At 40.2% G+C, this 25,761-nt stretch overlaps 1 protein-coding gene across 3 annotated transcripts in view; it reads right to left on the bottom strand.

The window, feature by feature from the left end:
- Positions 1–25,761, bottom strand: part of LOC149926422 (ATP-binding cassette sub-family C member 1-like) — a 104,961-nt gene that overhangs the window by 61,721 nt on the left and 17,479 nt on the right. For all 3 annotated transcript variants that reach the window (XM_090159167.1, XM_090159169.1, XM_090159168.1), the window contains exons 2-8: positions 25,335–25,511; positions 22,630–22,743; positions 22,236–22,373; positions 5,979–6,116; positions 2,362–2,423; positions 2,052–2,156; positions 1,863–1,985 (exon numbers count right to left, since the gene is read on the bottom strand). In XM_090159167.1, coding sequence (XP_090015293.1) covers positions 1,863–1,985; positions 2,052–2,156; positions 2,362–2,423; positions 5,979–6,116; positions 22,236–22,373; positions 22,630–22,743; positions 25,335–25,511 — 857 coding nt within the window. The remainder of the gene's footprint in view (positions 1–1,862; positions 1,986–2,051; positions 2,157–2,361; positions 2,424–5,978; positions 6,117–22,235; positions 22,374–22,629; positions 22,744–25,334; positions 25,512–25,761) is intronic.

The following is a 25,761-nucleotide window of genomic DNA, read 5'->3' as shown; positions in this document are numbered from 1 at the left end:
AAAAAACAGTTGGTCTCATTCGATAGAGCTCTTTGACGCGCACGCAGTGCCGTTAATTTCCGCCCCCTCCGAACAACCCCCTTAAAGGGAAAGTGATCGAAAAAACCAGTTGGTCTCATTCGATAGAGCTCTTTGACGCGCACGCAGTGCCGTTAATTTCCACCCCCTCCGACCAGCCCCCTTAAAAGGAGAGTAATCGAAAAAAACAATTTGGTCTCATAGAACAATAAAAGTAAAAGATTGGATCGTCTACGCTAGCGTCTACTTGAAAGAGTGAGACCAAAAAATCCAAAGCAGTCGAACTTAGGGCGTGTTGCAAAAGTCTGCTTTGCTAGAATCAAACATGTTAAGTTCAATAGGCTAGCACTTTGGCTAGGGCTTTGGCAACAGGCCCTTATGCTGAAGAGTATGCGACCGTGGGGACAGAATCTCCGTCTTGCCATATTCTTAGTACATAAATACATTCTTGCAATAATATGATTTATGCAGTTGTTAATAATCCATATTAAATATCTGCTCTAAGAAAATACTAATTTAATCACCGAGATAATATAAAATCACATGGCCTGAACAGCTTTTGTATTGGTTTGCCCACCCGGGTATCCTGAGGGTGGGCGGTGGCCACTCTTTAACATAGTATGGTAAATTATATATCAAACGATAGGAAATAACATGGCCTCAACAGCTTTTAAATTGGTATGCCCACCCGGGTATCCTGAGGGTGGAAGTGGCCACTCTTAAACATAGGATGGTAAATTATATATCAAAAGATAGGAAATCACATTGCCTCAACAGCTTTTGTATTGGTTTGCCCACCCGCGTATCCTGAGGGTGGGTGGTGGCCACTCTTTAACATAGGATGGTAAATTATATATCAAACGATAGGAAATCACATGGGCTCAACAGCTTCAGTATTGCTTTGCCCAACCGCGTATCCTGAGGGTGGGCGGTGGCCACTCTTTAACATAGGATGGTAAATTATATATCAAACGATAGGAAATCACATGGGCTCAACAGCTTCTGTATTGCTTTGCCCACCCCCTCCCCCCCCGCTTATCCTGAGGGTGGGTGGCGCCCAAGTTTTAATCCTTCAACTTAGGATGGTATTTTATATATCGAACGATAGGAAATCACATAGCCTCAACAGCTTTTGTATTGGTTTGCCCACCCGCGTATCCTGAGGGTGGGCGGTGTCCACTCTTTAACATATGATGGTAAATTATATATCAAACAATAGGATATCACATGGGCTCAACAGCTTTTATATCACTTTTCCCACCCGGGTCTCCTGATGGTGGGCGGCATCCACTCTTTAACTTAGGATGGCAATTTATATATCAAACGATAAGAAATCACGTAGCCTCAACAGCTTTTGTATTAGTTTGCCTACCTATGTCTACTAAGGGTGTATGGGTTTGCCCACTCGAATACACTGATGTGGAACTAATATTACGGCCTGGGCCGACTTGTTTGACACTCCTTTTCTGTAGGTTTCTTTTTGTGTGTCGGTCGTTTTCACGTTTTTCTTGTCGTGTGTTTTAATTTTTAAAACATTCCATTAGTCTTAACTTGAAGGCCTATCGGCCTATGTACCGCGTATCGGTTCCACTTAATAAATAAATATATTTAAGTTTCCCCGCACGTAGTTATTCTTTTTAACTTCTTCATCTTTAGACCAAGGGTGGTTCTCGTTTTCTTGTAGAAATGATGGACGAGCTGAACTGCAGCAAAACGTTCAGTTAAATTTCAAACTCAATGCTAGCCAAATAAAATTAACTCACTCTATACCATAAGCTTACCTGAAAATTTTTTCATCTAAAATTTTCAGAAGCTACTTTCTTATGTTAGAAAATTTTACTTACAACGGAATTAAGAGTTCACTTGTGTATAAGAGGTCGGAAAAAATATGAATACATAAACCCCAAAGAAAATAAAAGAGATCCTTTTTCAGAAGAATTCTTAACAAAGTTGAAAATTCCGATTCACTGAAAAAGATTAATGTTCGTAATTGTATAGTATGAATAAATAAATATATACGAAAGAAACCATACCTATCGGTTGTTATTTTTCCACTAGACAATTCCGTAGGTTCCGAAAACCACCACTTGAAAATCTCAGAATTTTTCAAACTTTTATTTGAGATTTGCGAAATTACTCTGCATTTAAGGAATAAAAATTTAACGAAAACACAAAAACTCTCTAAAAATAAATATGGGTTGACACAAAAATCATCTTTCTTGTTATAAAATTCCAAATTGTTACGAGATATTATAATCTGAATTTTCCTGAAAACGTCCAAAAGGTTCCGGGTACGAATACCTTTATTCTTTACTGCGTGATATTGTGTCTTAAAGGACTCACCCATTCATCCAATGAAAGACTAGCTTAGAAAATATTGACGCGTCCTCTTCCGGGGAATCACGCTAAAACAGGAAAATAGAACTAAATTATTCTGAAACTAAAATAATGTTAGAGAATAATTTGCATTTCCAAAATGGTCTCTAGCACAGAGAAATATAAAAAATACCTAAAATAAAATATATATTACCCTATTTCTTAATTACTAATAAATGGGTTCAATATCCCTACTTAAAAGTTTAGACTATAATTTGAGTGAAAGGCGTAAAAGATAAATAAAAAAAAAAGACTGGATAGAGACTTTTTATTATTAAATCCTCTTTGTCGTAATATTTGTGTTAATTGACAACGCTTGATTCGTCTAACAAAATATAAATCATAAAGCGAATGATGTGGGAATAAACCTAGCAACGGTTCCTTATTTTATAGGACAAACATCATTTTACAACACGAAGTAATGATTAAAGCAAATGTTCAACGAAATGCCAAAATAATTATCGTAACCTGATTTAACGCACTTAACTTTAATCTAAACGTAATCTAACCAAACCATAACCTGATATTATGAATCACAGCTTCATCAAATATTTAAGAGAAGTAATAGGAAAATCTAAGTCTATCTTCCGATTCCCGAAATTCAGAGATGTGCAACGCATCCAATGCAATTGCGAAACGTTGCTACGTTTAGTCACTTCTATCAGTTGTGCAGAATTTTGGCGAATGTCCCAGGCTCTGCTTTTAATATAACGCGGTTACAGCCTTCAGCGCGTTAAGTTTTGTTAGTTGATTATCTTCGGTTTCTTATAGAGTTTTAGGTGCTCTCTCAAGTGGTGAAGCGTTTGCACCTCTCTTCTTGTGTTCCTTGCCGCCATTTTGTACAATGACGCCCAAAATCTATAAATATACCGATCCACCTAAAAACCATTCGGTTGAAAATTGCAAGGTCCTTGTAAACAAAAACGTCACGTCCTATATTACTTTAGGCCATAAAAGTAGTGAAATAAAATAACGGGCAAGATCTGTAATTAGATTCCCATAAACGTCATAAACTGGACTTATTTATCGACAAGTGATGTGCTCTGAAGTAATATGCTAGACCTTGCGCGTCCTAAGTGTTTTCTTTCGTTCTCGAAAAGCTTGGCCCGGCTTGTTTATTTTATTAATAGGTGCATATATTGTTTAGATCGAAATATATTATCTACTCTGTTTCGATTTACTATTTTACATTAAAAGCATTGTAAACGAGTTTCAATAATCAGAGTCAACATAACTTGGCAGTGAAATAAACGTTCACACGGGTTTAATTCTTGTCTCGCTCAAAGTAGCACCTTGGCCAACCGAGACAAAATAAAAACACTCGATAAAATTACTGAAACTGTCCGTACTAGTGGTACTCGAACATTTCTGAACATTATCGATAGGTGGCGGTGCGACTATTACTGAAAGCAGACAAGTTGTTGACTGCAGTGACGTAATTACTGCAGTCAACAACTCGTCTGCTTTATTTAATTGTGGTTTTAAGGTAAAAGAGTAAATTTAAAGTAGATAATGTATTTCGATCTAAACAATATATTTGATACACTGCGATTCTAATATTAGCCATTCTCTTTGAAATGTTTTATGGTTGCACAAAGGATTTTAACTCAGTAAAACACTTAGGACGCGCAAGGTCTAGCATATTACTTCAGAGCACATCACTTGTCGATAAATAAGTCCAGTTTATGACGTTTATGGGAATATAATTATAGATCTTGCCCGTTATTTGATTTCACTACTTTTATTTCTGGTCGCTCCGGTTTAGTACTTCTTATGTGTTTATTACTCCATGGTTTCGTTACCGACTCGCTGAACAGTACATTTGTCACCATATCTCAAGAACTATACTAGATATGAACTTCTCCTTTCGCAGGACACAATGGGAGCGTAATTTGAAACTGTGTACCAAATTTCATTTAAATCCGTTCAGTAGATTTTGCTGTAGAGCGGTCTGCGAGGAGAAGATGGAAGAAGAACAAGAAAAATTAAGCCATACTTTGCCCCATTACTACGAAACGTCGCCTCAACCCTGTTCGATGGAATTCGTATATGTTTGTCGCGTGCCTGTAACCTTTCAAACGATACATCACTTGTTTTGATACGACCTATAGGTTTTGAGATACGAGGGGGTAAAATCGGCTTCATTCTGACTCGAGATAATATAGCAAGTGCTCGGGTAGGTGCTCTACTCTACCGGACCTTGCATAGGGACTACCGTCCCTTTTGATATAGTTTTTTCGATTGGTGCTATGGGAGTGGTCCCAAACGATTGACGAAGAACATTTACATGTGATAAACCCTTATTCGAAAACTAACGTTTAGTACCAGGCATATAACCTACATAAACCAACGGCAGACAACCTCCTCTGAAGTAATGACAACCTTATCTCATAATCCTAAAGTGTTAAAATATGTTTGAAAATTGCTATTTTATATGGTACTAGCGTTAATACCCGGCTTCGCCCGGGGTCTTAGTTTAATTAATTAGATCTGATTTGTGCGTAAGAAAGGTAAACGCTGCGCTGTAGCAAAAAGGTAACACGCGTAAAGCTTGGTTTCCACCGACGCGCGTAAGAGCGCGTCATAATGTTAATTTTTTGTCGCACGTAAGAACATTTGCTCGTTTCAAAGCTGAGTGTCGCTTTTTGGCACGCGCTGGTGGAAACCAAGCTTAACACGCGTAGCAAAAAGTCCTGAACTATTTAAAAATCCCAACTAAATCTCCTTCTACGAATTTCACACTGTTGTGTTCAACAAATACCCATTCAGACATTGGAAGAAACGTTTATTATGATAATGATATATTTCCTTGAGATATCAAGTTATAGAGACTTGCACTCGGTAATCTGGCCCTCTTATAATAACGGGATGACTATTTATAGATCGTTTTAGATATAGCGCATGCGCGTACAGATAAGATAAGAGTTGGTGATATTGGTTTTTTAGTACACAACTCACACTAACCCGTTAAAAAAGTTTAAAGGTCGGGACGGGCGCAAGGAACTCAAGAGAGGAGATAAGGGAAGCAAAGGGGTGGAAGTCGAGAAAAAAAATGGAAAGCCGAGACCGGCCGGCAAAATAGATAAGGGAAGCATGCAAAAAGGCGGAAGTCCAAAGTCGAGTAAAATAAAAATAAAATTGAATAAGATTAAAAACCATGTCAGATATTTGGAATCAGGCGCGTTTAGTTGGAAATCAGGCCCTGAACATTGAGATAAAATTTCAAAGCTCTAGAGCTAAGCGTTCTAGAGTTTTTAGGAACATGACATACAAATAAATAAATAAATAAATAAAAGAACAAACTTTAAGACTTATAATTATAGATCTTTTTTCTTGTTCAAAGTATGTGTCACAATTAATATCATATCTAAGGCTCGTTTCTTCTCCAAAAATTTCAATTTTTATCTAGTTGGTCCTTTAGTGGGGGAGTTTAAATTTATTTTTTAATTGGGTTTAATGGTTCAATATTTTACCTTTTAAAAAGTTTCATCTTAGAACCATAAAGAAGGAGTCGAAACGGTTGCAAATATTTGAACCATAAACGGTCTATTTAGATTTTTTTCCTTCAGCTATATCAAACTTACCTCCTCCGAATAATGTCCTTCACGTTTCAGATGATGCCACGGCTTATTGTCAGATTTAAATGATAAGACAAACATGAAAACAATGAAAATATATTCACTGAAGCTCAACACGACCTTTGTTCCATCATTTATACAACCCTGAAAATATAAAAGGTTTTCTTGAAAATGAAATCATTCATGCACAAAATACTTAAGAACTGTCAATTTTCCATCTTCTCTTGATTCCCAATCAAACGTTCGGTTTGCAAGCCCATAAGTGTAGGAAAAAGTAGTTACTAGGGTCAAATAATGAGGACTAAATGACTATTTTGAGATACAAAAGAATTGGAGCTCTTGGCTCTACGATTTACTTTGTCGCGTGCGGAGCATGTGGTAAACCAAGGAGAAGCGTAGCTATATTGTCTGCCTGGGTTTCTTTTGGAAAACAACAACCTCTCCGCCATTGGTAAATTTGTTTCAGTCGGTGAAATTTTCCGGCAATTTTATTTTGAATAAATTAAGGTAATTCTTTTATTAGACATATTTTATAAGATAAACTAGCTTTAATACCCGGCTTCGTTCGCTGTCTTTTTGATTTGTACGTAATAAAAGTACGGCACCATAACAAAACCGTCTTCAGAAAACTGACGATTCTTCCTAATAACTTTTGGGAGAGCTAACTTTGAGTTTGTTCTTTAATTAGCCGACTGAAAAGCTATCTAAGATTTAAAAACCCAGCAAAACCCGCTAACTTTCAATACGCAAAAGAATACGGGCGAAAAGCAAAACTCGCTAACTTTCCATACGCGGTTTCCCCGCTAACTTTGCTAACTTTGGAGCCTTTATAATTAAAAAAAAAATAGAAATAAATATTATGCCAACGTTATGCAATTAAATTTAGAGGGAACAGCTGCTATATCCTTAGGTATATTCACTGAAGATGCCAGAGTATGGTACGAGGGGTTTGAACTCGAACATTATCCGTTAAACTGAACCTGGCAGCTAATAATAAAAATAATAATAATCAGCTAGGCTAATACCCAAGGCACCACCCTAGGCCTAAGTCATACAGCGACTTTTAAATCCTTTTAATTCAGGTGGCCGGGTTACAATGCGTAGACAGAGACCTGGCAGCTATTCGAGACATAGTTTGCGGACCGGTTTATGACAAGTGGAAGAGAGGAATATTATTCAATGTACAAAACAACGACCAGGTGAAATGGTCTCCAAATTTCTTATCAAGTTAGAGCAAAATAATTTGTCGCTTCTGCAACCAATGGCCAAAGGGCAGTTAATCGAGGTGGTAAAGAAAAACGTTTTGCCGATGTACGCCCATCATTTGATTAATTTGAAGGCGACAATATGGGGAAGTTGAAACAATTACTGTTAAAAATGGAAGGGGTGTTTGGGATAGCGCATGGATCGGTACAAACGTCCACAGGAATAGAACAAACTATTTACAATCAGCCTTGCTTTAACTGTGGACAAACAGTTCATCCCGAAAGTATGTGTCCTCAGAGAGCTGCGCCACAAGAATCATTGGGAAGATATCGCGAATCTATAAGCAGAGCAGGTCGGTCAACTTATCGTCAAACCCATAGAGAGGGTCGGGTTGACTTGAACCAACCCAATTAATCAAGAAGAGCAGGCACAGGGAAACGAATAAGAGGGTTAGATCAAGCAGGGAACCACTCCCCTTTTTTCAAGAATCCTGCGCGTTGTTATGAGCATGTATTTTCAACAGTCCTTTGGTATCTATCTAACACTGCGTGGTATTACAAAGTTGACTTGTGTCGACATTGGTGCCGAAGCAAGCTTTCTAACGATGAATTTTTTTAAATCCCCACACCATAGCAACGAGTCTCGAGCTAAAGAGGTGCGACGTTGTCAGTCCTCAAGGGAGCGTCTAATTTACGATAGATGCGGTCATCTTGGCCACAGGGTGCCAAACTGTCACTCCGAAAGACGAGTTCTGCGATCTAATGCGCAACGGGTAACCCACCAGCTGGCAAGAATCATACCGTTATGTCAAGCAGGCAATAAGTGAAACCTAAGACATTTTTCTGAGCTGGTCAAAATTGGTTCCTAGTCCCGCGTTTGTTCATTAGTACTGGTTATGGTTTTCATTCGTTTAATTTAGTATTTTTGGTCTTTGTTTTTTCTTTAACCGTGTTACTGTTTGTGAAATTTAAAAGCAAAACCAGAACTTGGTTCTTACAGTATTAGCTCCATGTTAAAACAAATTATTCTCATTTTTTGATATGCGAGCTAGGAACTTTTCATTAAACTTCTTTTTTGTTGTTTTGTTATTGATGGGGCGAACCACTGTCAATTAAAGGGGGAAATAAGATGTAAGACTAAAAGATGGCACCACGGTGCAATGTTCGAGGTGGCGCCCTCTGGGGGAGAAAGTTTGGACGAGAGATATAGGAGAAGAAGAAGTGAGGGAGAAAAGACACGAGTAATATGATAGTGCGGTACACGTGTGGAGTTCACGTGGGGAAAACGGTGAGCCTGTCACCCTCAAACACGTGTTACAGCACGATTTGATAACGTTTTTCGTATGTGTGCATTCACCAACCGTCCACGTGTACATACACTGACCGTCCACGTGTGCATAAACCAACCGTGCACGTGTATATTCATCAATCGCTACGTGTGTAAATACGTACCATGCACGATTCGTTCACGTGATCATATTGTTACGCAGCCACTGCCCGACGGACCGACGGACTTCTCTCTCGCCTCTGACCGGAGAGAACCGGCTTCGCGCCTCTCTCTACCGCTAGAGGAAGCGCCCCTGACCCATATAAAAGGGTCGTCGGCCCTTGAAACAAGGTCTTCGACACTTTCTCGCCAGTAGGAACTTAAGCTGAAAAAGCTCAGCGCTTCGAGTCGGAACGTTAAGGTGGATAGGTCGCCTGCTGAAAAAGCCAGCCCGGACACGTTAACCCACTAGTCGGAGACTAGTCCCCCGCGTAGAACTTTTGAATGGTATTGCCGTTAAAGTAATAATAAACGTATTTGGATTTCAAACTCTGTTATTATTATTCTGCCTACACCTACACGTATTCTATACGTAACAACTGGTGGAGACGCCAGGCACGCTCCCATTCCTCACCGTAACCGTATGACCGACTCCTCCGATATGAAAATTTACGTCGAGTTTCAAGACGCTCCTGAGTCCCCCGCGGAAGATAACGCATCCGCCGCCGCTAGTACCGACACGGTCACCGTCGTCGCTTCCGGCGCACGCCCTGACGATCCCGATGCTATTTCCCGACGCTCCCAAAGAAATCTCGGACTAGCCCCCGAATTTGGCCTTCTCTCTCGGCCACCTTACTCAACTACAACGTCCACCAGGGCCGACGTTGCCGCCGCTCTCACAGCTGCGCTAAATTATCTGACTCTCCGTCAAGATTTGGCGAAATTTGATCCAGACACCGCCGAAGTAAATGACAGGTTGCAAATTTTCAACAACAATACCCCCGAACCCGAAAGAATTTCATGACTCTCAAAAAGTCTCCAGGGAAAGGCTCTTTCCTGGTATGCGCTGAAACTACGAAACCCTGCCACCGCCAACCTAAACTGGACAGGCTGGGAGAACGCTCTAAAAGCAGAATTCAGAATCTCCCCGGGCCTTGTTCAACGAACTACTTTCCCGCCAACAAAAACCTGGAGAAGACCCAATCAAATATTATGGAGACGTACTCGTTTTATGCTCCCTGGCCAATCCTGGCATGACCGACCAGAAAAAAGTAAATCATCTCCTGCGTGGTCTTGCCAGTGACGTTCGAGACAAAATAGTGCTGATGGAGCCCACTACGACGGCCCAATTCCTCGAAAAATTACAACATTTGGCAACCCTTTCTCCCCCACCTAACACCCCCGCCACCAGCGAAGGTCGAATCCTCGATCTTCTTGCCACCGTTCTAAAAAACCAAACACCCGGTGCAAGTAACAACGTACCACAGCCAACCACCACACCGCTGTTATACACCTCATCCGTAAACGATTGCCTCGAAACGTTACGATCCGAAGTCCGTGATCTACGACGAGATATGGATGAAATTCGGCTCCTTGGTCACCCCGATTGGGACTGCCCAACTCACTCTTTAAATCGGCACCGACCGCTACGACATCGAAGCCCTAGTTATAAGCAACTTTAACCACGCCCTCCTGTTAGGCCTGGCCTTTTGCTACACTCATGGCGTAGATATTAGCTTCAAAAACCGTACCATCAGCTTCAATAATTTCGTTTACCCCCTCCCTGATCACATCTTCGACCATTCACTGCTGATGTCACCATTCGGCCGCAGACCGAAATGGCCCTACAAGTTTCCATACCGAACGCATCGGACATCCTTCTCGTCGAAGCAGCACCTAGCGCCATCGAGCGTTTCGGCCTACTCGTATGCAAGACACTCCCTGACTTCAAGAACGGAACGGCTCTGCTTCGGGTGGCCAACCCACATCAACGCCCGATTTTCATTCCTCGCCGAGCTCACTTTGCAACTGTTACGAGATTTGGGACCTTCACCTACTCGAGGACGCAACCAATGCAGACCACTCGTTTAGTATTCCTGAATCATTAGACATCGGCGAGCATCTCTTGGATCCTGAGCGCCAACAACTACGGCTTCTGCTGCAAAAATACAGCTCCGTCTTCTCTCGACACGAGACCGACCTGGGGCGAGCCTCGCTGATTACTCACAACATCTGTACCGGGGACTCCGCGCCTGTACGATCTCAGCCCTACCGGAAGTCCATCACGGAAAGGGAGATCCTCAAAAAAGAAGTTTCTAAACTTCTATACGCGAAGGTCATTCGTGAATCTTGTAGCCCTTGGGCTGCCCCGGTCATTCTGGTGAAAAAGAGAGATGGAGACTGGCGTTTCTGCGTCGACTGGCGGAAGCTCAACAACGTAACCAAAAATGACGTACACCCGCTTCCGCGCATCGATGACACATTGGACAAATTGGTGGGTTCAACACTTTTCACCACGTTGGACCTCGCTTCCGGTTATTTTTAAGTTGAAGTATCCGAAAATGACAAAGAGAAGACAGCTTTTGTCACTCCAGACGGACAGTATGAGTTTAACGTGCTGGGGATGGGCCTTTGCAACGCCCCCGGCACGTTCCAACGGCTCATGTACAAGGCGCTGGGAGGCCTTATGTGGCAGGTGGCGATCGCCTATTTAGACGACATCGTCATCTTCTCGTCCACCTTCACCGACCAGCGACCACCTCACACATTTGGACCAAGTCCTGTCCAGCCTACGCCGCGCTAACCTGAAGGTCAAGCCGAGCAAATGTTCCTTTGCTAAAACCCGTATATGATTCTTGGGACACATCATCGACGGTGATGGTATCTCGCCAGATCCCAAAAACCTGGCAGCTGTTGAACATTTTCCACAACCAAAGACCCAGCGCCAAGTTCAGCACAGGTATTATCGCCGGTTCGTCAAAGGCTTCTCAAAGATTGACAAGCCACTCATCAACCTGACGAAGAAGGACGAACCTTTCGTTTCGAGTCCTGCAGCCAACGCCGCCTTTCATCTGCTCCGCAACTGCCTCGTTACCCGCTCAATAATCCAACATCCCCGATGGGATTTACTATTCGAAATATTTACCGATGCCTCTGCCTACGGAATTGGTGCCATCTTAAAACAGTGAGTGAACCACAAAGAACACGTGATTTGCTATACTAGCCGACTTCTTAACTCCGCCGAACAAAACTATAGCCCCACAGAGCGGGAGTGTTAAGCTATAGTTTATGGCCTTATATTTATGGCCATCCGGTAACTATAGTTACCGATCACCACGGCCTATGTTGGCTCACGTCCGTTAAAAAAAAGAACGGACGTCTCGCAAGGTGGTCGCTCACATTACAGGAGTTGATATTCGAAAACTTCAAAAGCAAGATTCGTACATGCGAGACATCATTCTGTACTTAGAGGATCCTGATAAACCCGTCGCCAGAGCACTCCGCCGAGCGGCTTCCTGTTTATTATTATATGACGATGTCCAAGTGGGCCATCCAAAGATGATGTCTCACGTCAATAAATACGTGACTTCCTGCATGGCGTGTCAGCGCCATAAGACATACCCTTTTAAACTTCCCGGTTTCCTGCAGCGAGGGCCGGCGGATCGTGTTAATCTCGGGTGGGTAGTCAGAAGAAGGGGGGGGGCGGATTTATTGGGTTATCCTACATAAAAAGATAGGCCTATATAATACTAATTAAGAGAAATTGATAGAGGTAAAAACTACAAAAAATTAGTATTATTCAAATTTATTATTACATAGTATTAATTGCGCAATGCAAAAACTGTACTGCGCTTTGCATTTTCGGAAATGAACTGATTCAACAATTTTTCCAAATATTTTGACGCGTGATTTCATGTAGCTATTATAATTCATATGGCTACGTGTAACGATGTTTGAAGGATCTGAGTACTAATATTTAAACTCAATTATATAGAAAGGTGGAGACAACGTTATAAAACGTAGTATTGACAACTGTGGGTACTTTTACTACCCCAATTTGTGGTAGAAGACTTCGTTCCTTAAAATTAGGCACCGATTATTTAAATTACAATTATTTAAAAAATAAATGGAAACTTTATGGCTTTGGTGTCAAATAAGCAGTTTAGGGAGAATCAGTTATTTATTTTTTGAACACTTACATTAGAGCCCACTACTAACAAAAATAATCAACTCAATATCATATATGTAATATACATTTAGTATCGTTTACCTTCTAAAATTTATAGTGTATGTATATGCACTTATAATTCCTACTTCACAACGAGAGGTAGCTAATAACTATTTTATATAAATGTTTGATACAAAGAGACTAATGACGACAAACATTAACGTTTAAATACACTTATGAAAATTATGCTTTTGTCATTTTATGTATTTTTAAATTTTGATTTTGATGATTTACTTTAATCTATTTCAATCGGGGCAGTGCCGCGTGCAAAGTTTTCGACAGCACCGATATTTAAAGCATGAGATAAAGATAGTGTTGTATTTAACTTCTGCATCACTTCCCGATAGAAGTCAGTCTTTATCGTATTTTCAGAAATAGAAAGGGGATGGACGCGAAGGAAATGAAAAGACTTGTCAAAGGTCTATGCTTAAGTTGTGATTTGCCCTTTTGGGAAGACTGCATTTTACTATTCACGCTTGTCTCATTAGAATTAAAAACTAATATTTAATAACCTATTTTACAAATTTACTTCTGGAGTTTTTATACTGAATGAATTAACTTAATCAAGGAGGGGATAGGAAAAATACGTAGTCCCTGGAAAATTGCGGAAACCTAGCTATTCTGTGAAAATGGCCGTGGCTCTATCCCCATAGTACCGACTTTGATGACATCAATTCCGGGTGGGTAAAATACCCACCCGGAATATCCCGGGTGGGTACTTCTACCCACCATACCCACATTATCCGCCGGCCCTGCCTGCAGCCAATTCCTAATACCACCAAACCATTTCGACAAATAGGAATCGACAAATTGGGCCCTTTTCCGGAATCTTACGACGGGAATGTGCACGTTATAGTGTCCACGGATTACTGTTCTCGAATGGTAGTTGCCGCCGCAGTACCTCGCGGCACCGCCGAAGAAACAGCCCGGTTCCTGGTCAACCAAGTCATCCTACACTATGGTACTCCCCGCGACTTAATCTCGGATCGGGGAACCGAATTACTGAATCGAGCTTTCGCGGAAATAACCACGCTGTTCAGTATTCACCACCTTCGAACAACCACCTATCACCCCCGTACAAATGGCCTAGTCGAAAGATTTAATAAAACCCTGGCCGAAATGCTTTCCCAATACGTGTCGGAAAATCATAGGGACTGGGATCGTTTCCTCCCGTATTTGGTGTTTGCTTATAACACATCCCTACACGAGACAACGGGGTATTCCCCCTATATCCTCCTACATGGTTACCACGCCGATTTAATGCTCGACGTGGCCCTAAATCTACCGTCAACAACCCTTCAAAGTCAATTCGGCCTGGAAAATATCACGTACGCTCAACGGGCCCGCCACATCGCCGCCGACCACCACGCTATTACCCAAGACAAAAGCAAGACTCGTTTCGACGCCGATCGCCGCGAAAACTCTTTCCAGGAAGGTGATCTCGTTTTCGTGAGAACTCCTCGCCGTATTCCAGGGCGATGCGAAAAATTTTTACTCCAGTATTGCAGCCCCTATCGCATTGTGCGGCACACAGCGCCCAATGACGTCGAAATCATCGACTCCAGACCGGTTTTCCCCCCTCACCTAGCGTCCCTGGGTCGCACAACAACAACACTCCCAATTCTCTATTTCCTTTTCAGTATTTTAATTTTATTTTCACCGACTGCTCGTCCTCCTCAAGCTCTCCTTCGCCTCACGATGTCTTCGGAAAAACACTCTCAACCCCGATGGAAAACCTACGACCTACGGCTCCGCGACCTCCGGTCAACCGACCCTCTGCACCCCGGTGTTACTCACCGACTTGAACGCCGGGAGCGGCGTCGCCTTCGTCGCCAGGCTACACCTATTCCGATTGCCGCGTCTTTATCGGATTTCCCGCTCGTAAAATTTGGAATTACCATCACACTGGACGACGTTCACTCACTCGCCACTCCCGCATCATTCACCAATGCTATCGTGGTTTATTACCTTCGCCTTGTGCGATCCTCCACCAACTCATCAGCATTTCTGTACCCCGTGGCCTTTGCGGACGCCCTCATCTCAACTGGACCGGCATCTGTCTCTTCTTGGACCACGAGTGACGAGAATCTTTTCAGCTAGGACGTCCTTCTGTTTCCGTCGTTCCATACCAAGCGTTGGAGTCTCCTCTACATCCATCTTGGTCAGGTAAACCTCTAACATTTGGACTCAGTTCAGCCAGCCGATCTTGATCTCGTCACCGCCATTCGCTCATATTTGGCCCACGAAGCGCGACTTCGGGGCAATTTAGAAGTTGATATTTCCGCCTTTTCAACGGCTCTTCCAAGCTTCACACGGCCCTCCAAACCGGCCGACGATGGCCCGTGCATTTTGGAATACGCCACCCGTCTCTTTCACCGCCACTCTCTGGATTTCTCACCATTGGACGTCCTGGACTCACTCGTGGAATGTGTGTGTAGTGGACTCCTCGCTTAAACATTCCGTGACATTTTTGTGCCATTTCCATTTTTTTTTATTATTGTATTTCTGTTCCATTTTCAGTATTTTTTTGCCCTTTTAAATACTATTTTGAGATTTCAACTCGTTTTCTGTGCCATTTGTTTTAATTTTTTTTATCGCCGAGTCGGCTCTAAAAAAACAGGGGTAGCTTTTACGTAGCCATTACCCGGCGGACGGACGGACTTCTCTCTCGCCTCTGACCGGAGAGAACCAGCTTCGCGCCTCTATCTACCGCTAGAGGAAGCGCGGCGCTAGTGTCTTCGACACTTTCTCGCCAGTAGGGACGTAAGCTGAAAAAGCCGGAAAAAGCTCAGCCCTTCAGGTCGGAACGTTAAGGCAGAGATCATAAATTACAGTTTTATAAACGTTTTAAATTTACTGACCTTGAAATAACATAGGCTTAGAAAACTCATACCCAGGATTTTGTCTCTTGAAAAATAATTCTTATAATATTTCATACTTATGAAATTAGCATATTATTTACTAAATCGGTTATTACGAAGCAAAAAAACACAAACTCAAAAGGACCGTCACAACGTGATGCGCAGTTTCTAACCGACTTCAAAATTTCCTCCGTAACCATGGCGAAAATGTTTAACTCGCTTGTCAGATGGCGCGCATAGCTCGATTCCACTCTAATGGCAGCCTTCTAGCTTGCCCGTTTCCCTTGGGAATGGCGCAAAGCGCAATGGTTCTAGTCTAATTTCTATTTCTATGTTCAGGCCACGTGTAAATTCACACCAAAAAACCATTTAAGACACCAGGAGACAGGGTGGCTCAAGGGCCGGGCAACCCGGGCAACTGCCCGGGGCGCCGGTTTGAGAGGGGCGCCGAAATTGAGTTGTGCGCCTTTTTGGTTTATCAAGAATTGGATTTGTTTATAAAACTTTTAATGAAAGCATAACATAATTTAAAAAATATTTAGCAGTTTTCCCAACCAAAATGTCCAACGTCGTCGATGAACGTTTTTTTGCGACTATTTATTTTACAATAGCAAATAAACAATAAAATTACGGTGCATAGTTCTGACGGATAAAGCATTTTCGTGGTATTTTGATTATAAACCAGGGTATATAATATGAAGAAGAAAAAGTGTTTGGGTGATACTACAAGAATAGAAGGGTGTCAGAATTTTTAGCCCGGGGTACCTAGCATCAGGGGCCATACCACCGGAGGCCTATCATCATAGTGCCCTACGCCAGCGTCCCCCTAGCCCGGACAGGTTACAAATCCAGCATGGGTAGTAGCGAGGGGCTAGCCAGTAAGAATTTGCCTGTACACCAATTACGTAATCATTAATGAGTCAGAAGGATTACCCAAATCATTGAAATTGTTACAGATGAGTAATTGAGTACGGGATAATTCCAATGAATACGCGTGATTTCAGATGATTTCGCGCTATTACAAATGAGTACACGTGATTTCATAATGATTTCGGGTGATTACAGATGAGTACGAAGATTACAAATGATTACGGGATTGCAAATGAGTACAAAAGATTACAGAATATTACGTAATCATTACAGTTAGGGTGTATACCGATTACGGGAAGTGGTTAGCCCCTCGCGTAGTAGTACCCTACTACTGATGGTCGCAACTTTGACGCAAACCACTCAACCCAGCAGAAGGTGCAGCAATGGGTGGACCAATTCTCACTTCGCACACAGCAGTGGGATTAAGAGTGGATGCTATAGCAACTCCAGCCGACACCCTACCTACGTAGATAAAGAGTCTTACCCTTTGGAGAGAGCTCCTAAAGGGGAACGACGGGAATACAGCGGTCCACATAACCCGGCACAGCTGGCACCGGAGATCCCGTGTGACTCCAAAAGGCCGGGAAACAGGACCACAGTGCCCTCATACGAAGGCCCGCCGCCCCACAGCAGACTACCCAATCCGCCGAGGTGGCCAGGTTGCACGGACCCTCTCCGTTAGCCTGAGCCGAAGCTCCGTATCCAGCCCAAACCTGACCGAAGTCGGAGGTGGAGATAGGACCATTTGATCAGAGCTAACATTTCCCAGTGCGCCACCGCCCTTATGGGTTACAAGAGCCGGACCCTGACTCCCCGGTTAAGCCACCAGTTATTGCACACTCTAAACTATTTAGGGCCACAAGAATAGAAGGAAGCCCAAAATAATACAGTACTTCAATGTACTTGCTTGCTATTTCGTTACGTTTATCCAGCTTTATTATAAATAAACTAGCAGGCCATCTCCAAGAATTCTATTTGTTTCTTAGGCTATTATGAACCTGCATTTAACATTCTAAAATGCATTTAAATCGTTTTAGATGGCTAGTTCCAAAGCAGTCTAGCGGTACGATTTAAGGGGGAAGACTACAGTGGTCATTGTCTACTTCCGCGCTATTTCAAGCTGAACCCTTTTAATTTGGTAATTTAACTTATAAAATTAATATTTAAGTGTAGAACAGTCTCTCGTATAGTGCTTAAAATTATTTTGACAATTTTAAGTAAAAAGTAATTAAGTTATTACGTTTTAATTCGGATCCCGGAACTGAACAAGTTGGGCAAGCGCCCAAACTACCCTTTAGTTAGGACCTTATATCTCGTTAACTATTAATATTAGAATTATCAAAAATATTTTAAGAACTAGAGGAAGGTTCAGCCTCAGGGCCGGCTCAAGAAATTTTATACACCCGGGCAAGGGGGATTTTTGGCGCCCCTTTTATTTTGAGACTAAATGAAACTACCCCCCCCCCCCGGTAAAAAAACATAACCATGTCCATGTTATAAATTTACCGTTTTCATAAAAATAAATAATCCCTTTAATTACTTTCTCAATACTTTGTGTAAATAAGCAAAATACTAGTCTCAAATCCATGGGTTTAAAAAGAAACTTAGATCGTGAAAATATTCTTAACCCCAAACGTACTTCAATACCTAGGGTCCCTCCTACAGGCTACCACTCCTAAAAGCATATGTAACTTAATTACTCATAAGTATGCCACTAGAATTATTTCTTCACTAACGGTTTGTTTCACAGATATTGCGTCATACATACCCTTCGTAATATTTGATATCATATTTTATGTCATATTTGACGTCATCGAATCTCAAATGCCGATAATACCGTCGCCCAAATAGCTTTACGTCTGATAAACCGACGGCCATTATTTTAGTAAACAAACCGGTTTGAACAACCAAGGCTTGGGAGCTAAAATATAGTGTCAAGTTCTGCTAATGTAATTATTTTGCCAATTAATTAAGTTCTCGGAGACTCACGTTCTAAAATAAATTTGCATTGTCAAATAAAAGAAGCAGGTTTATTGGAAAAAATAGTTGAAATTCAGGTTGAGCTTTTCCGGGGCATCTACAAGGTTGGAGTCTTTGCAGAGTTTTTTAAGCCTAAGCCTAACCGGGCCTAACTCTTCTAGGCTTGGTATGGGATTTAATAACGCTGGTGGAATATCCCACTTCGACTACTTATTTCATTTTCGGAAAGTGATCTCTGAACCGAACCGTATTGGTCATTATCCTTTTATTTTTCTAAACTACTCAGTATTTAACTTCATCCGCACAAACCGAGCGAGTTTATAAATTTCAATAAAGCTACATTGGGCTGACTAAAATTCCGACGCAAAAAATTCCTTCTCAATTTAGAGGTTTTCCATTGGCTTAAATAAATATGTTAGTAGCCAATAGTGTGATTCCCAAAATTACTAGGATGAATAAAAAGGTTAAAATCTAACGTAGTCCACCTTTTTACTGGTTCGTGGTGAAACAAACCGTTAGTGAAGATTTTTGAAAGGAATAAAGGTACAGTGGCATACTACTGAGCAATTATGTTACATATGCTTAAAGGTACGTCTCTAAAATATTCATATAAAGACAGGATATAAGCCAAATTCTCTTAAACCAAAGAATAACAAACTTTGTTAGTCCTGATGAACTAGCTCTATAGTCTGTATGAAACGTTTGGCCGGTTTTGGGCCTATTTGATAGAACGCTTTATTGCTTTAACAACTTAATTAAAACAGTATTTGGCGGGATTTTTTAAGGCCTACACTTAAGAACTTTTTTTAAGCTGTCGCTTTCTTTTCTGCTTCAACGGCTTCTCTTAATTTCCTTTTTTTATAATCTTAATTCAATTCAACGTGTCTCTAATTAATATCTATCTAACTAAAACTATCTAACTGAAACTAATAAATGGCTTTCTGCGCGTGCATGTAAAATAAAAGTGACTAACTGTAACCACGGACACACGACAGATTAAGGGGGAAGAATACAGTAAAAGCCTCTTTTTCGTTCAACGTTTAACAATTACATAATTGAATTATATTTTTATTATTAGGCTGAACCTTCCTCTAGTGCTTAAAATAATTTTGATAATTCTGTTCCTGTTTCTCGGCCTTTTGATGTCGCACCGGGATCTCCGGTGCCAGCTGTGCCCGTTTTATGTGGACCGCTGTGTTCCCGTCGTTCCCCTTTAGGAGCTCTCTCCAAACGGTATGACTCTTTACCTACGTAGGTAGGGTGTCGGCTGGAGTTGCTATAGCATCCACTCTTAATCCCACGGCTGTGTGCGAAGTGAGGATTGGTCCACCCATTGCTGCACCTTCTGCTGGGTTGAGTGGTTTGCGTCAAAGGTGCAACCATCAGTAGTAGGGTACTACTACCCGAGGGGCTAACCACTTCCCGTAATCGGTGTTCACCCTAACTGTAATCTTCGGTAATCTTTTGAACTCATTTGTAATCCCGTAATCATTTGTAATTTTCGTACTCATCTGTAATCACGCGTATTCATTGGAATTACCCCGTACTTAATTACTCATCTGTAACAATTTTAAAGATTTGGGTTGCCTGTTTACTCATCGTAATCATTATGTTCTCATCCTAATCATTCTGTACTCATCGTAATCGGTCTGTACTCATCGTAATCATGTGTACTCATCTGTACTCATTATTGATTACGTAATTGGTGTACAGGTAAATTCTTACTGGCTAGCCCCTCGCTGGATTTGTCACCTGTCCGGGCTTGGGGACGCTGGCGTAGGGCACTATGATGATAGGCTTCCGGTGGTATGGCCCTTTTGCTAGGTACACCGGGCTAAAAATTCTGACACCCTTCTATTCTTGTACTATCGCCCAACCACCTTTTCTTCTTCATATTATATACTCTGGTTTATAATGAAAATACCAGGAAAATGCTTTATCCGTCAAAACTATGCACCGTAATTTTATGGTTTATTTACTATTCTAAAAAAATAGTCGCAAAAAACGTTCATCGACGATGTTGGACATTTTGGTTGGTAAAACAGTTTGTATTTCCAATTAGCTAAAGATTTTTCAAATTATGTTATGCTTTCATTAAAATTTTTATAAACAAATCCGATTCTTGGTAAACCAAAAAGGCTCACAACTCAATTTCGGCGCCCCTCTCAAACCGGCGCCCCGGGCAGTTGCCCGGGTTGCCCGGCCCTTGAGCCGCCCCTGTTCAGCCTAATAAGAAAATTTAATTCAATTATGTGATTGTTAAAACAGAAACGTTCAGCTTGAACGAAAAAGAGGCTTTTACTGTATTCTTCCCCCTTAATCTGTCGTGTGTCCGTGGTTACAGTTAGTCACTTTTTTTTTACACACACGCGCAGAAAGCCTTTTATTAGTTTCAGTTAGATAGATATTAATTAGAGTCACGTTGAATTGAATTAAGATTATAAAAAAGGAAATGAAGAGAAGCCGTTGAAGCAGAAAAAAAAGCGACCGCTTTCAAAAAGTTCATAAGTGTAGGCCTTACAAAATCCCGCCAAATACTGTTTTAATTAAGTTGTTAAAGCAATTAATGTAAGGAATAAAAGAATTAAGATTACTAAGAGCAACCCAGGAGTTTAAAATAGAAATATCCATTATTTATATCTTTAACTCACGGGTTCTTCGTAAACCTTATTCTTTTATTTCAAATATATGAACCGTAATATTATTCACTGTATTCAGTATGGATTTTATAATTAATGTACTTAAGGTATATTAGTCTGGCCACCTTACCTACTGTTTCAAGCTCCATGTAAAATGACCATGTACCATAAAGAAGGTATTAAATATGTTTACACAAAGTATTTAGAAAGTGATTAAAGGGATTATTTATTGTTATGGAAACGGTAAATTTATAACATGGAAATGGTTATGTTTTCGCGGCGGGGGTGGGGTAGTTTAATTGAGTCTCAAAATAAGAGGGGCGCCAAAAATCCCCCTTGCCCGGGTGTATAAAATTTCTTGAGCCGGCCATGGCAGGAGATCAAGTGTTAAATTACATGAACTGTGTTTCGTGAGCTAATAACCCTAAATTCCACGTGTTCTACACGTGTGTAATTTTCAAACACGTATTATCCACGAAAAATACGAAAATTCCACTATAAATACACGTGTTTTTGCTACCTGGGACTGACACATAAGAGATAAATGAGCGTTATGTTTTTAAACAATACAACACACCATGCTGCCATCTATTATGATAACTTAAAGCGCGAAATTTAAACTTTGTATTTCTACAATAAGGTTTCTTTTATATTCATGATTTTCAAGAATAAACAAAATCAAATCAAATGATAACAGGAAATTTGTTATAACCAAAAGACTCAGGGTCGATATCTGGGATTTGGGAAGCAGAACAAGTGGATTTCAGCGGCTCCTTTAAGAAAACGTTTCTAACAACGATCCTAATTTTAAGATAGTTTGCTTTTAACCACGAGCTTTGTTTTAGTACAAAGAAGAGATCTCGTTAAGGTTGTCCAAATCATGAGACGCAATGACTACTTCTATTCTTGAATGCCGCTGAGCTCCTACCAAATCATCTGAAATCACCACAGCTAATGCAAATGGTATCTGCAAATTTCATAAGATTCCAACTAAAAACATTCTTGCGTGCGACCAAACAACACAAGCCTTCAAGCAAATTGCCGTATAGTAATTACACCCAGATTGTTTTTGTCAATAAATCACTAACGGACAAAGTGAATTTTTTAACTTCTAACTACATGTATTTGAATTTGAATAGATGTTAACTGAATTACTAGTTCTTAGTTCTGAAAATTATTAATTAAATTCTTCTACTTATTTAATGTGACTTACTTCGATAAGTTCATCTTTAATGTGAGATATGAATCTGGGCATTGTCGCGACTGACGCCAACAGCCAAAACGTGAATTGAATTCCGGATGATCGAATGCCATGTTTCCGAGATAGTATTATTAACATCAGTAATAAAACCTATTCGTAAGAATATGATTAGGGATACATGGGGTCTAGAAAGATAAACTTATTTTACGAGAATCATTTCATTAAAAGGAACAAACTGAAACATCAAAGGGGGGCCCTCCGTAATTTAATTAAATCACCCAATGTGATTGGTAAAACGGTAAAGGTTTCCGCCCAACGCCCATTTTAGTTACCTCTGTGTGTTTAGAAAGCTTTCGGTCAATTGTCATTATGGTTGTATGGTAGTAAGATTAAAAAAAATACTTGCGAAGGTCACTGTTTTGATGATATGTGCCGACAGTTCGTCTGGAGGACAACTTCCAAGAGAAACGACATGCCAAATGTTGCAAGCTGATATAACCACCAGAATGATCGAAACGACCTGTTCAGGGAATCCAAAAATATTGAATAACTAATGGGAATTTTATTCGACTAGTTTGCTTAAGGTAATTGTTGAGGGTGCAGTATTCTGTATTGTCCGATAGATAAATCCTCGTCCGAAAAACAAATCAGTTTTTGAATTACATGGTTTTTGCATTAAAAAGTTAAGGAAATTTTGCCATAAAATCTTATAACAATTTTTATAGAATATTTGTATCAGTATTTCCCAAAGTAACTAGCATTGTTACTTAGTTTAGTTTTCACAAGCTAAGAAATTTCATAAGCTAATTTCATGTTACTTCAACATTTAAAATGTTCTTTGGGAAATTTGGTGGAATTTGTAGATAAAATAACGCCTATGGATTATCTAAGCTGATTGCAAATTGCGATTGGCCCAAATCATAAACCAGAACTGGTGGCCTATTCTGTAAATATTCGAAATCCAATTTTCGATCGAAAACTACATTTCGAACTTCGAGATCTCGACGAATGGTATTCGGTAAAGATTTCGAATAAGCATAAATCAATGCAAATTGTCGAAGTCGATCTCGACATGGTATACGGTATCGAGATCGAATTCCCATTCGATTTTGTACAGAATCGCCCCCCTGATGTCACGGACATTTGAGTACACGCAATCACCCCGATGTATTAACTATATTTTGAATATTTAATTTAAATTTGAACAAATTTTTAATCATCTTGTACATTAAATTAACAAACCAACCCAATAGGGATTTTATCAACAAATAATTTTCCGAGTTACCTGGTTTTGGAAAAAAGGTCTCGAAACGCGAACAAGTTAGATGGCGCCTGTATCAATTGGAAAGAAATTCAAATATGACAATAGTGCGTACGAGGGCTGTGGGTCCCGTGAATTGGCCAGAAATCTCACTTAAAATTAAAATTTCTAAATGCAACCGAAAACGTAGTTCAGAAATGATCAGCACCAACTAAAAATATAATATTCAACCAAGTCGCTATTAGTTTAAAAAATATATACTATACCCACGGAAAAAAGGACGATTTCTGGCAAACACCTTTTCCACAATTTCGAAAACTACGAACGCGGTTTAACCTCTCCGAGGGGGACAAAGTCCCATAGGAGGGGTTATACAATCACCTTGTCTGTGCGTCTGTCTGTTTGTCTGTCCCCACCAATTGTTCACGGTATTCGTCTTAGTATCAATTTGCGATTTATTGTCGCCGGCCGGGAATCGAACCCGGTTCTGCCTCGTGCAAGAGATTTACTCTAACCACTCAGCCACCAACGCTTGTTAAGTTGCGGTGTTTTTCTAAAAAACAGCTTTGGCGAATGTCCTTTACAAAGTTATAACGTTAGGTACTATAATTTATTCTACATCATTTTAAATATTTATAAATTATATTAATCTTATATTTAATTAAATATTTATATATTATATTAATCCTATATTTAATTAAATATTTATATATTATATTAATCCTATATTTAATTAAATATTTACATTTTTCGTTAACGCCCACCGTCGCTACGTTTGTTATGCGTATTCTCTCCTTATTGACTTTCGGGACGGACCGAGTGCTGATTGTTATGGCAACCTCTCAACTTCCAATGGCAGGGTTTCCACCAATTGTTTACGGTATTCGTCTTAGTATCAATTTGCAATCGCATCGGGCGGTATTTGAACCCGAGACCTCCTGCTTGACAGGCGGACGTTCTACCACAGAACCACCGACACTTGTTTCGCTTCATTGAAAATTAGACCTTCAGCTTTATCGGAAGCGTATTTAATAGAGTACGAAATTTTGGTTTAATTTAAATGGAATTGAAATTGAAATTATTGCATCGAAGAAATTCTAATTTAGCGTTTTCTCTATTGATTAAAAACAAATGCGCCACCCAGGTTTCGAACCCAGACCATTCGGCTTGGCAGTCGAGCGCTGTATCACAGAACCACCGATAGCTGCTTAGCTTCACTGAAAATAAGACACTCATCGTAAGCATAATCGGTAATAAAGTCTTGAATTTAAAAAGGCGTAATCTGGTTTTTTTACGAATGAAATTATGTTGATTTAATCTTGTTTGTCTAATCTTTGGTATTGTTGGTTTTTTCTGTCTTATATTTGTATCTACTATTTTTTAAGTTTATTTCCTTTTCCCCGAAAAATCGTCGTCTTAGAGGAACCTTTAAGAGCGTAAGTCATGCCCAAAAGCTTATCCGGTTTCATTATAATAACGTGAAAAATCGTATTTGTGAATGGTAAGGTGTTGCGCTTCTTGATATTATATTTTCTATTGCTTGATTTCTAAGTATTTGAACTAATTTATTGCTTGACTGCGTTATAATATTTTTCTATGAAATATTTTGATTCTGAAGTCTGATTGCTTGACTGCGTTATTAATAATTAATTAATTATTTTAATACAAAATACGGTTGTGGCCAGGAATCGAACCTAGGTCATATTTTTAGCAGGTGCATTGTTTACCGCTGAGCCTGGCTTTCATGTCGCTGTATTGAAAATAAAAATATAACAGGAAAACTCTTACAAGGAGAGGTACATTTTGGCTTGCCAACTTGTTACGTGATGTTATGAAATTTGCAAACTTACTATCTTGGAAACATTAAGACCGTTGAATGGAATGTCTCTCCCTTTTGACCTCCGAAAGTGCATTACTTGAATGGGCGCAAACATCCAAATGAAGGTGGCCGGTATCCACACCAACACAGTGTTCGAGAAGCAGTCTGTGAAGACAGGGTTCGAAGTGTACCATGTCAGGTTGGCGTCCTTTCAATCACAAATTGAGGTTGTTTCGGTAAAAGAAAAGACAGAATAGCTTCATGTTAAAACATGTACCTCTTGAAATTTAAAAATAAACATTTAACGGATATACTATGGCGTTTATAATAGTTTATTTTAACAGGCTCCTGTAAACTAATAGAAAGCAACTCAAATGGTTTTATGACCTTATTTCTTGTAAAAATCGAAGATTTAAATTTAAATAAATAAATAAAATTCTAGTACCAACTGGAAAAGG

Source organism: Leiobunum rupestre, chromosome 9, assembly GCF_980474605.1.
Source record: "Leiobunum rupestre chromosome 9, qqLeiRupe1.1.hap1, whole genome shotgun sequence".
Lineage (NCBI taxonomy): Eukaryota > Metazoa > Arthropoda > Arachnida > Opiliones > Sclerosomatidae > Leiobunum > Leiobunum rupestre.
Note: the sequence above shows the minus strand (reverse complement) of the source record. Positions and strands in the feature narration are given on the sequence as shown.